Source organism: Ruditapes philippinarum, unplaced genomic scaffold (genome assembly GCF_026571515.1).
Source record: "Ruditapes philippinarum isolate M1 unplaced genomic scaffold, ASM2657151v2 ctg387_1_1_1_1, whole genome shotgun sequence".
Classification (NCBI taxonomy): Eukaryota; Metazoa; Mollusca; class Bivalvia; order Venerida; family Veneridae; genus Ruditapes; species Ruditapes philippinarum.
In genome coordinates this window covers 10,172-22,764 of record NW_026856517.1, presented here as the reverse complement: position 1 = coordinate 22,764, position 12,593 = coordinate 10,172, and the positions used below count along the sequence as shown (strand labels likewise).

The following is a 12,593-nucleotide window of genomic DNA, read 5'->3' as shown; positions in this document are numbered from 1 at the left end:
TGTATAAATATGCAGTTACAATTTGGTACACATAAAAAATAATAACACTACAGCCAAGCTTTGAATAAATTAAAAAAGTGTTGTTGAATTGGAAATGGAAGAGAATGATGTGTTTGAATTTATTCAAAGTTTGGCATGTTTAGTGTTAAGACCTCATCATTATTACGTAAATCTGAGGGAATATCCTTTTTTTGTACTTGCACAGCAAAACTGAGGGTACTACACATTGAATATATAAATATATATTCTTAAAATATTTTCTACAATTTTTCATTTTTCGAATTTTTTATACAATCTCTTTTTTTTAGAAGAAAATTTGTTGCCATCCACACCAAGTTGCCATTTTCAGTATAAAAGACTTGGCACTGTGATTTGTAAATCATATTTTTTATTTTAAGGAAATAGCACATTTTGTTGATTTTTTTTTTCATTTGGGCTATATATTTGGCCTATTATCCACATTATATCATTTACATGAACAAAAAACATTAATCAACTTTTTTTTTTTCATTACGTGTATGTATATTTATGGTATATTAAATTTTTTGTAGAAATAGTCCGGACACAGAAATGTCAAACAGATTTTTTTTTCATTTGTGTTTCAAATATATTTTTTTGCCCGTTTTCTTTTTTTTATCTCGACAAACTTCTAGTTTATTTATTTTGAAACTTCGCTTTTGGTTTACTTTCGTAAAAAACTTTTTGTTAGATATAAATGAAATGAAACTTCTCTTTGAAATAAATGTTCTTTTATATACTTAGATACGAGTTGGTAAAACATCTAGCAAAATGAAATATTTTTCTTTTATTATGATTATTTAGACTGAGTTTATTGTTTAGGAAATAGCAATTGATATTCTACTTGTAAGAATGTTGAATTATTATTAAAGACATTTCTTCATAAAAAAACAAATCTTTGTTGTATTTTATGTTATTTTTTATGCTCATTGTTGAAGTTGAATCATTATACTGTAGCATTTTGTAGTACTACAGTATTTTGAAATGAAATCTCATTTTTGTTCGGCATTGCAAATTAGCAACCAAATGTTGACAATTTCCCAAATGTTAGTTACATTATGCTGATGTTGAGCTGAATTAGCAATATATTTTAAAAGATGGACCATTACGGTGATGATTGACCATTACTTGTTAACAACAAAATTTTATGTCTAGAATATAATATGAAAACTGCCTAAGATATAAAAAGACGGCCTCACTGTGTTACCGAAAAAATTATGAGGGATATTCATACGACATAGAAGTAGCTGTGGGTTACATGGCTTTCTGTGGACTTTGTCAGAGTTGTTGTACACCTTATGAAATTTTGGCATATATTCTTACACACCCAATAGTCCATCTGTTAGCTTATTTGTCATGCCCCTACTGTCAATATTGGCCCAACCCTGGAACTCTTGTCTTACAGAGGTTAGATATTTCATAATTTGGCATGTAGCATTATGGGCCTCCACAAAACTTATATCAATTTTTTATCATAACCATTGAGTCAATATATGGCCTACTCTGGGTGTCAATATATAAAGACTTATGTATAAAAAAACACGCGAAACTACAATGTCAAGAGCTATAAAGAATTTACATGCAGCATTACCATGTGGACCTCAGCAAAACTGATAATATAAAGGAAAACACATTTATGTACTATTGTGTGAAACTACAAAGCCCAGAGCTTAGATATTTGGCATGTAGCATCAATACAAAAGTTTTACCAGCATTAATTATGAACCTCGGTTCAAAATTGAGTCACTTGCTTTATGTAGACTTAAGTATGTGGATAATGCTATGCCTCTATTTGCCATATAACATTACCTGGTAGACCTCTATAAAAGTTTTATGAATCATGATTACATGATGGTCTTATTTTTGTGAAGCAGAGTACTAGTATTATTATGGCAAAATGTACAGTTATTCTGTCTTTTACCTGTACACTTATTGTTTAGAATTGGATACACATGATGTCACTTTTAAGAAATAATTTATAGTTATAAAAGAATCATCAGAACTTTTGACAAGGGAAGAGTATTTGGAAAGCGATATCACCTTTTTGTGCTATCATTCCGGTTGCATAGGCCGCAGGATATTGATGAAGTTTGGGTCAAATGTTTACCACACTAACAATGTGCAGAATCTGTGCAGCAACTAGTTTGACTTACCATCATATTTACATTAGTCATCCTCAGTAACCCAGGCATACCTTTTACGTGTACATTTTATTCATGATTGAATGTAGTTAGCCGACTTGGCACATGTGGGTTCAGAGGACGTATTTTAGCATCCTTTATGGTTTCTGTTCAATATTTCCTACATCCTAAATTGAAGAATTTTCATGAAATTTGAATCAAATATTAATATTAATTTAAAATACATCATAATGATAGGCAGAATGACTACAGAAGGAATTGACTTACTGAAAGTCAACTTTAAAACAGGAAGATAAAATGTTTATGGTTTCATTTTCCTGTCTGCCTTTTTAATTATATTTTTGTCCCATTTATATGTTTAAAATCAGCCCCCTCAATAACCCTATGCTTATGGTAAACATAAGAAGATCTGAACTTTAATCAGATTTTGTACTTAGATGTTCCTCTCAGTCACCTTATGAGTCAAGATAACACTTGAAAACTAAATGTACCAGCTTAACAGTTCGGATAAGGAGAGATTTCACAAGAACAATGAAAACAAACGCAATTAGTTGAGAAATGCATTCTCCGTTTAAGTGTGTTCCTGAGAGAAAATGGCAAGTGCTACATCTATGACCCAACCATTCCCCACCCTGTCCCCAGCATCAACTTGGGTAATACTTGATCTTTAACATGTTGGAATCAATGATCCTGAAGGACTAGAACATAACAAGAGCAAGTTTCTGCAGCTGCATTACATCATTTGAGGTCAAGATGATAATGTGGCTAAGGAATACAGTGCTCATCAAAAGTCTGGAGACAAGTCAATAAAAACAAGTATTCTTGGAAAAATGCCCAATTTAATTCATTCTGAATGTATAATGATACATAATAATTCACTCTTGTCACATATGATCAAAAAGAACAATGCACAACTTAGATTAAAAATATAAATGCCAAATTTTGTCTCATTTACCTAATAGCACAAAAACCAACTAAAAGCGGTACAGAAAAGATCACACAGTAAGTGCTTAGTGTGTCTGCCTCAAGCTGCCAAAATGGCTTGAATTCTTCTAGGTATACTCTTAACTAATGTTCTACATCTATTAACTGTCAAGTCATACCAGTAGTCACAAACATTGACAGTTCTCTCAGATTACCATGATGCTTGTTCCCGAGCTTCATTTTGATGCAATGCCACACGTTTTCGATAGGGTTGAGGTCTGGAGACTGTGGTGGCCAGTTCTCAAAGCAACTAATGCTTTTCTGGGAGTGCCATTCTTTCTCTATCTTGGCACACCATCATCTTGGTACCAGAACTCATCTCCATACACTAGCAGATGAGGTGATGGTATGGCACAATTGCTCAAAATGTCAATGTAACCTTGGGGAATTCAAATTTTCATGCACGACCTTCAGAATACCAGGTCCCTGGTAGCTCATGGCACCTCATACCATGATTCGACCACCTTGAAATGTCACTGTTGACACGACACAAATTTTGTCCAAAAGAGCTTCACCTGGACGTTGTCTGGACCATGTTGACCTTTCTCTCATCGGTGAGCAAAACAGTAGACCAATCAACCCATTTCCAGCCAGAATGTGCTCTAGCAAGAGCCAAATGCTTCCCTCTATGACCATTGGTCAGTAGTGGCTTCTAAATGGCTTGATGACTCTCTAATCCAACATGCTGAAGTCTGTGACAAACTATGGAATGTGAAGCATTAACTCCTGTCAATTCCCATGACCTCTTGAGCAATGGAACAACGAGTCTCCTGCCTTGTAAAGATTTCCTGATAAGCAAGGGATCATCTCTTAGTGTAGAGACCTTTGGGCGGCCGAATCTACATCGATCATGGTGACTTCAAGTAGCCTCAAATGGATCCAGGATCTTGTGAACAGTGGGTCTTGAATACGGAACAGGAACTTAAGCACGAAAGAGACATTCAAAGCTGATATTTTTCTTGCAAACGAATTTGAAAGTATTCAGCAAGTGAATAAATGATACTTTTAAGTAACCAACCTTCCGATTCCCAGAATGTTGGCAATTTCTGAAGCAGCCACTCCTTGACTTCTCAGGGTTTCCAGTGCACTCTGTCTTTATACAGAACCATTGTATTATAGTGGAACACTGACTAGACTGACCATGAAAGTTATGTTGATATTTGGGCAGACATTTTTTTATAGATTATCAAAGGTTTTTGAAGTGATAGAAAACACTACTTAATTATCAGTTTTCTCTAAAAATATGTAAAACTGTAAGTTTGTCATATAAATATGAAGATCTTATGACTTTCTTAACATTTTTTATGCCAAAAGATAACAAATGTAGGTAATGTTATATTTCACACAAGAAAATTGCATTTTCTTGACAGATTTTGCCAAGTTTACCCAAAAATCAGTGAAATATTGTGTGTCTCCAGACTTTTGATGGGCACTGTATACAGCCAGCTGACCTTTTAAAATATTCCCTTAGACTTAAAAGAAATAAATTAAGTTGCCAACGAAGAATAGAGTTTGAAGTGACATCTTAACTACCCAAGAGTAAATGGCGAGTGTTCAGGTCAAATTAAAAATAACTTTACATCTTATCATAAATGTTTTCAATTTCATAATAAATGTCACCTGAGTTATCATTGCCCCTTTATGACCAACGTAATTATCTATGAATAGCCTTTGGAAATTATCGGTAATGTTCACTTTATAAAATGACTGGGTCCATCTTTTTATATTTTAGGCAGTTTTTATATTTTATCCCCAACATTTTGTAATTATCAATAATTGTTCAATTGCCATTAAAACAGTCAATCTTTTGAAATAATATTATACAAACATTTTTTTTTACAATTTGACAGTGAAAAAATGAGCATAATGTCACTTTAACCTATAAGATATATACATTCATGCTTATGTTTGTGAAAAATCAACTGACAGCTTCCAGATTTATAATAGGGTTTAGTTGATTAACAAAGAGACATAGTTCAGTAAATTATTGGTTGATTTTCATGTGCAAGATTACACTCCCTTTGTGGCTAAGTGAATACATTACAGGTAAGATAGTGAATGATTGTGAAATATTCATCCAGTGTGCAGGAGAGCAGCAACACGTTTTCTTCCAATCTTTTATACATGATATAAATTGTTGACCAAAAATACAGCCTCTTTTAACTTACAATAACTCAGCTTTTAATATGTGTTCCCTAACAAACTTAAAAGTGTACATGTTGTAAATATTAATCTTATCTACTTTATGTTAAATAAAACTTTGAAACCAGGAAGGCAAATTTGTAAAAATTGCAAAAAAAAAAAGTTTAAAATCTTAGCTAAAAGTCAACGCAGTAGGAAATGACAGAAAAATATTCACAAACAAACTCGTTTGAAGGAAATATTGTGGGAGATTTCTAATTTGTGAAACATCTTTGAGGATTTCCTAAGGTAGTAATTTATAATATTCTTTAGATAACATATATTTCAGTCTTAAATTTACAGAAAGTAACTTTTACTTTATATAAATGCACATTTATTTATTCATGTATTCATGTACTTGATTAGTAAATTTTAGTTTAAATACTTGAACTCCTAGTCTGAGTATACTTTTTTTAAATGTTCCAGGAATTCTTTATGATTTGATATTTCATTATTGAGTTATAAAATCCTAGCCATCTTTGATCAATACATTATCATTATGTACTACAAATAAGTGCAAAATATAGCACAATGTTGATAGATAAAAGCGATCAATCATTTCGGGATTAAATTATTTTGAAGATGAAATTTTAAGACAAATAAGACAAGAGACCTATATCAAAGTTTATAACACAATTTTCAGATTAAACATGGCTGTCCAAGGAAAGAAAGCATCAAAGCAATTTACATCACTGACACAATCCAGATGAAGATCTTCTGCTGTACTGCCAGCCTTGTGATGAAGAAGGTCCCAGACTTCCAGCCCATGGTTATTGCACTGACTGTAAGCAACATCTATGCGAGACATGTTATACAGTCCATAAAAGACATAAGTTGTCAAAATGTCATACACTTCTAGATGCAACAAGTATGCCTAAATCTCTGAATCAACCCACAACATCTCCCCCTACAAGCCAGTCAGATGATCTGATCACTCCCTGTCCAAAACATTCACGAGAAATGGTAAAGTTTTACTGCCATGATCATGAAAAATTGCTGTGCAGTGTTTGTGTTGCCCTTAAACACCAAGCTACCCACTGCAAAGTCAACTATATACCAGATATTTCTGGTAATATAATAGACAGCAAAGAATATCAAGGTATTCTAAAAGCAGTAAGTACCACGTCTGACCAGTATAAAAAAATGGTAGAAGATGTAAAGAAAAAGACTGTCAAATCCAATTCTTCCCTGAGCGATGCATTAGCTGAAATCAAAAAGTTTCGACAAGAAATCACCCAACGACTAGATAAGCTTGAAAGAAAAACTGTAAATGCAGCCGAGGTCATACATATTCAAAACGACAGATATTTGCAGTCAGTAGAGAAAATATGTGAAGATATAGCCACATTATTACAAGCATCGTCAGAAATGATCAGGCAAGTAAATACCTCTAAACAGGCTAATAAACTTTTCGTGGAACTAAAACTTGCAGAAAAAAACATGAAAAATATTGAGGCATATACCCCAGAGCTCATGTCATATGAAATCAGAGAGCACAACTTCATACCAAATGAGGCCATATTAACACAGGTTACAACAGAGAAGACTTTGGGAATAATAACCGAAGAAAATTTAAATAAAGAATCCACTTGTGTGAAGACACCGGATGACGAAAGTATGTGTTGTATAACTGGGATGACTCTTCATTCTCCTGATCTTCTTATCATTACAGACTCTGATAACCGAGCTGTGAAGGTAGTGAATACCAGAAATGAGTTGGTGTGTGATAGATTACAACTCGATGTTGCACCATGGGATACCACACTAGTTTCTAGTTCTGAACTTGCTGTCACACTCCCTCATGCAAAAATGATACAATTTTTATCAATCTCATCAAACAAACTCGAAAAGAAGCACACAGTGAAGGTTGATGGAAAATGTTATGGTATTATTCAACATCAAGATAAACTTGTTGTGTCCTTTCTTCATCCTGCAAGGCTCCAGATACTTGATGTGAATGGCTTTGTACTGGAAAACATTGATATCAGCAATAATTCCTGTACTCCATTTTATGTTACATGTGACAGTAGCTCTATATATCTATCAGACTGTGACGTGAAATCAGTAAAGAGATTTAACTGGCAGGGTGAAGAGACTTGTAGCTATGATGATGCGAGAGGGCCGTATGGTATAGCACTGTCAGATGAAGGTACCATCTTTGTTTGTGACTGGGAGAGAAATGTTATCAGAGAGGTATCAGGAGACTGCTATACAGGAATAGATATTCTGAAGGATCTGAAGTGTCCACAGGGCTTATGTTGGTGTGGTGAAACAAGAAAGCTTTACTACAGTTGTGATGCTGGAAATGAAAAATTCAACATCTTTCTTCACATTTATAAACTGCCATAGACTTGAACAATATTTTATGTATTGTTTTTCTAATATTTTATATAGTTTGTTTCTTTATCTGTTTTTTATGCCGATTTTTACACATTCACCAGTCCATCTCATTGGCTGGATAACTAACCAGTAATAACCAGTTTCTGTGCAAGTGAATGACTTTTAATTCCACATGATTTCTGAATCAGCAGTGAGAGACAATTGACCATTTTTAATCACAATGTTCGAAATCATCATTATGAAACTTCTCCTTGCAAGAGGATGGCTAATAAGTTTTCATCTGAAACTGCAACATATTTTAAAATTCCTTTAAGGAAAGGCGCAAACCATTTATAGCTACTTATCAAGACAAACAACAAATGTGTCAACTATAAACAAGGTGTGACACTAAGTAAAATCTTACAAATGATAAGTTTTTCAATCAAGTTAAAAACAACTGTTGCGGGTTATTAATGACAACAAGTAACAATTAATTATATCTGGATTTGTAAACAATCTTATTCTATTATTATATATATATATAGAAAAGGGAAATATCCAAGGTTACAGAGTTGGCTAATGTGATATTCACCGAGGCCTCATAAATGTAAGGGTCATGATCATTACAAGGAAGATGAAACAAAAAGGGAATAACTAAAAATAGAACCATGTAGAGTTACACATCTTAAATATTGCGCTTCTTCTATTTTCCAATGTTTCAAAGTCAACTCAATGAATTGTTTCCAAGTTATTCTATAGACAAGAAAATTGCAACAGACTTCTTATTCAGCCACAAGGTGACTCCTATAATTATATCAGCATGAAATCTGCTACAGAAATATTTTAATTCTAGGGATGGGAAAGGATATATGAAAATTAGCCAAATACTAGTATTCAAATATGAAATTCCGAGTATCCATTTTAAAAAGAATTTTCTTTTCCAAACTAGTTTTAGTTGAACTTTAACAATCTACATAGGATCTTCTTTCAAAATCTCTTACAGACATAGATCTACACTAATCGTGCAAAAGCTAACGGTTAACCCAGAATCTAGGCACTGATGCCAGATTGAGAAGAACAAGCCCCCCATATACTTTTTGAATCTCTTAGTAAATAATAACAAATAAAACTATTTATCTCCTGCATAATATATTTCTATATAGCAAATAATTCAGTAACAACATTCCTAAAAGCATCTAAATTTTTTTTACATTACAAATAATTTTTAACAATAATATCATCTAACAGTTCTGTTTATCAATGCCCTAACAGTTCCCTTAATCAATATTACCAGTAATTATATACACTGGCCTCTGAAAAAATACATAATTGCTTACGTCAGCATTTTATGACAGTTTGTCATCCTAATGCTTTAAATAAACCAACACAGCCTTCATTCCCCTTGTATTTTTTTCTATTTTGTCATAATGGATTAATCCCCCCTTGTTATTTCATTTTTAATCCTAATGGATTTATTCCCCTTGTAATTTCATTTTTAAGCATGTTTATTTCACTTTTAGTCCAGATGGATTTATCTCCCTTGAATTTTTCATTTTTTTAGTCCTAAAGGATTTATCACCCTTGTAATTTCAATTTTAAGCATGATGGATTTCTCCTCCTGTAATTTTGTGTTAACCTTGTCAAAATTAGTGAAATATACCATTTAAGGAAATTTTTACCATTATTTCTTGAAAAATAACATTTTTTTCCATTATTTCAGTATATTAATCAATTAGGTCTCATGCAATATATTTTGTGATCGACTTCACTAACAGTCTAAGTTATTTTAGTAAGCTACAAAAGTCACATGGATTTTAAAAAAACAAAAGTTAAATATAAGTTGTCTTAAAACAATATTGGCATATCAATGTGATAATATTTCCTAGCAACTACTGTCACTAGAATAACTGATTCAGAAAATAAAATATTAAAATCTTCTCTCCTGCTTTGAGCACATTCAGTGGTCATTATAAAAACTTTCTCCCATAATTTAAAAGTCAACAAAGCTAAACTTGTGTAAAGGACTTTCAGTACATTATAAATATGAAAAACAAATATCAAGCATTCATCAGTAATGACCGGTCAGACTGCACAAACTGATGTGGTGTAATCTGTGTGACATTGGTCTTTTATTATCCCCTCAGGCACTTGAATGGTTAAACATTTTTTACATGGAAATTCGATTTTCATGTTCTTTATTCTAACTACATATCAAATGAAGTATGATACAGATGTATATGTATAATATATATCCAGATGTGTATTTATTATATTGCATAGAAAATAATTAATTGTGACCAAGGAGTGTCCATATAATATACAAAGTTTCACTTCCGCCATATACAAAAAAAATGTAATGTGTGATATGAAGTTTTTATTTGTATGCTTTATGCCTGGCCTTGGGATTTTAGGTAACTTTTCCTGGCATCATGGTCATCATTTGGTCTGTTATGAGGTGTCCACACTGGTTCACCAACAAAGTACCGTCTTGCCTCGATGTAGTTCTGAAAAATACAGAAAAACAAACTTAGACCATAAGAGTTTTCAATGTATCCAAGCAACAATGGATGCTTCAACAAAGCTGAAGAGATGGCCTTCCTACAAGAACAAGAGCTGTCAAAAGGACAGCACACTTCAGCAGACCTCAGGTGCCCTTCCATGCATTATTTCAGACACAGATTAGCACGTGAGTAGAACCAACCTTGTTCTGTAAGCTAGCTGGATAGCCTCCTCACATGAAAGAATCCAAAGACCCTGTCAAGATTCTAACCTACAGACATGAGGGGCAAATGGTTTGAAGACAACAACGATAACCACTCGGCCACAGACGCCCCCTACATTTTTGTGACTATGAAATTTGGAAAATATGAAGGGTAAATTTTATTTTGAAGCAAAGGAACATCAGTCACATTTGCCCGCTGTATTAACTTAGTTTTAAGATTTTCCAGAATTACTAGGTAAGTGTACTGGCATATCCTTCCTGTACTTACTTTAATATCAATGGTAAGTCTGGGGCATTTCCTACTATAACTTACTTTAGAATCAAGGGTAAACCAACAGTATTTCTCACTGTACTTACTTTAGTGTAAAGGGTAATCTATATCTATGCCATTTCCTCCTGTATATTTCTTCAGAATCATGGGTAAATCTGCATCATTTCCCATTGTAATAACTTTAAAATCATGGATTAAACTGTGGCATTTCCTATTGTACTTACTTTAGAATAAAGGATAAATCAATGGTTATTTCCCCCAGTAGATACCTTAGAATCAAAGGTAATCAAAGGTAAATCTGTGCAATATTCTCCATACACTTTTTTTCTAAATCAAGGGTAAATCTGTTGCATTTCCCCCTGTACTTTCTTTATAATCAAGGATACTTCTGAGACATATCCCATAATTATACTTTCCTTAGAATGAAGGGTCAATCTGCGGCATTTCCACCCTGTACTTACTTTAGAATCAAGGGTAAATCTGTGGTATATGCCTGCAGGAAGAATTATCAGATCGCCTTTAGCAAGCTCAATACGTATCCATTCATCATTGTTATCCCGGACATCAAAATATCCGCTGCCGTCGGTACACAACCGGATTTCTTCATCAGCATGTAGATGCTCCGTGAAAAACATTTTTAACTGAAATGTACATTCTCTATGAAAAACATCTTTAACTAAAATGTACATTCTATCAAATAATGACTGATAACTTCTCCTCATGAAAAATTACAACCAACTTCTCTTCATGCAAAGTTACAACCCAATTTAATTGCATTCCTAAGATTAAATGTTTATTCACAATTGATATGTGGGGGAAAAAATCTTTTTTTGTATTCATTTTGAAATTACATGTCATGAGATAAGTAAAACCTATAAGTAAAACTAGAGATAGACACCAGGATATAATTGAAAGCTTTATGTTTAAATTAAAAAAACAAAAAAATTATCACTTTTGTTTTAATTATAAGATCCACTTCTATTCCGGGGTCTTTTTTAAAATAAATTTAAAATTTTCTTAATTAAAATGTAAAATGGTATAACTTGTCTTTTTCAACTTAAACTTTTTTTAAAAACTGTCCAAAAATTCTAATTTAGAGTCATCAAAAATAGGCAGTTTGGGCTTTAGTAAAAGAAGACTAAACCCTATCAAAATGGCGAGAGTGTCCTTAAAGTAATAAGGGCTGAAGACATTAAGCTTTAAATGGCAAAATATTCTATTTATACTATTCTATATATACTTAGAAAGATCTGGATAAAATACAGTACCCTGCCTATTTTGTGTACTGGACTGTCCCAGTTTTGAATTTGGAACAGTCCACTCAAAATAAAAGGGAGAAACAAAAAGTGTATCTGTCATTTTATGAACATGAATTATAATAATGAAATAAAATGTTCCCAAAGAAAATATTCAATTACAATTTACTTTCTTAGTAGTCTTGGCTATGATCTTATGCCTATGCCATTTGCTCTGCAGAAAATAAACAATGTTATTCTTTCAATTTAGTTTCTTTGGTACGATTTCATTATAACACAATATTCTACCAATTACTGACAGACAAAGTTACATAGCTTTATATCCTTTACAGTCAAATTTTCACATGAAAACATGCTTATATCTCACCTTGTCGTCATAGTTGGGCAGTTTTTCCCGTGAACATGTTATCTGGTCTTCATATGAATATCCACGTTCCTTTCTCACCTTTTGTAGCAGATCATCTTTGTCTGGGTTGTCAGTGTTCTCAATCTGAAACAGATTATCACTTGATTACTGGTTATGCAAAGAAATAGTTCTCTTTTGCAGATCTCCCTAACCTCTGTTGTAAGTGAAGACCCACAAGATTTGTTCCACCCCCCCCCCCCCCCCACAATAATTTTTATATATTTTATACTCTTTTATAACTATTAGTGTGTTACAACTAAAACAGTTTTAAATTTCACCTTTGATACTATATATG

At 32.9% G+C, this 12,593-nt stretch overlaps 2 protein-coding genes across 2 annotated transcripts; one reads left to right on the top strand and one right to left on the bottom strand.

The window, feature by feature from the left end:
* Window positions 1–6,033: 6,033 nt before the first annotated feature.
* On the top strand, window positions 6,034–7,688 carry LOC132746842 (uncharacterized). The gene has a single exon (XM_060736106.1). It carries the CDS (start codon window positions 6,195–6,197, stop codon window positions 7,671–7,673), a length of 1,479 nt encoding a protein of 492 aa, XP_060592089.1. The 5' UTR covers window positions 6,034–6,194; the 3' UTR covers window positions 7,674–7,688.
* A 1,087-nt stretch (window positions 7,689–8,775) lies between these two features.
* On the bottom strand, window positions 8,776–12,382 carry LOC132746841 (acireductone dioxygenase-like; the record flags this gene model as incomplete). The annotated part of the gene is made up of 3 exons (XM_060736105.1): window positions 8,776–10,147; window positions 11,098–11,277; window positions 12,260–12,382. Coding segments are annotated over 3 exons (420 nt in total), but the record flags the coding sequence as incomplete, so codon positions are not given.
* Between the last annotated feature and the right edge of the window lie 211 nt (window positions 12,383–12,593).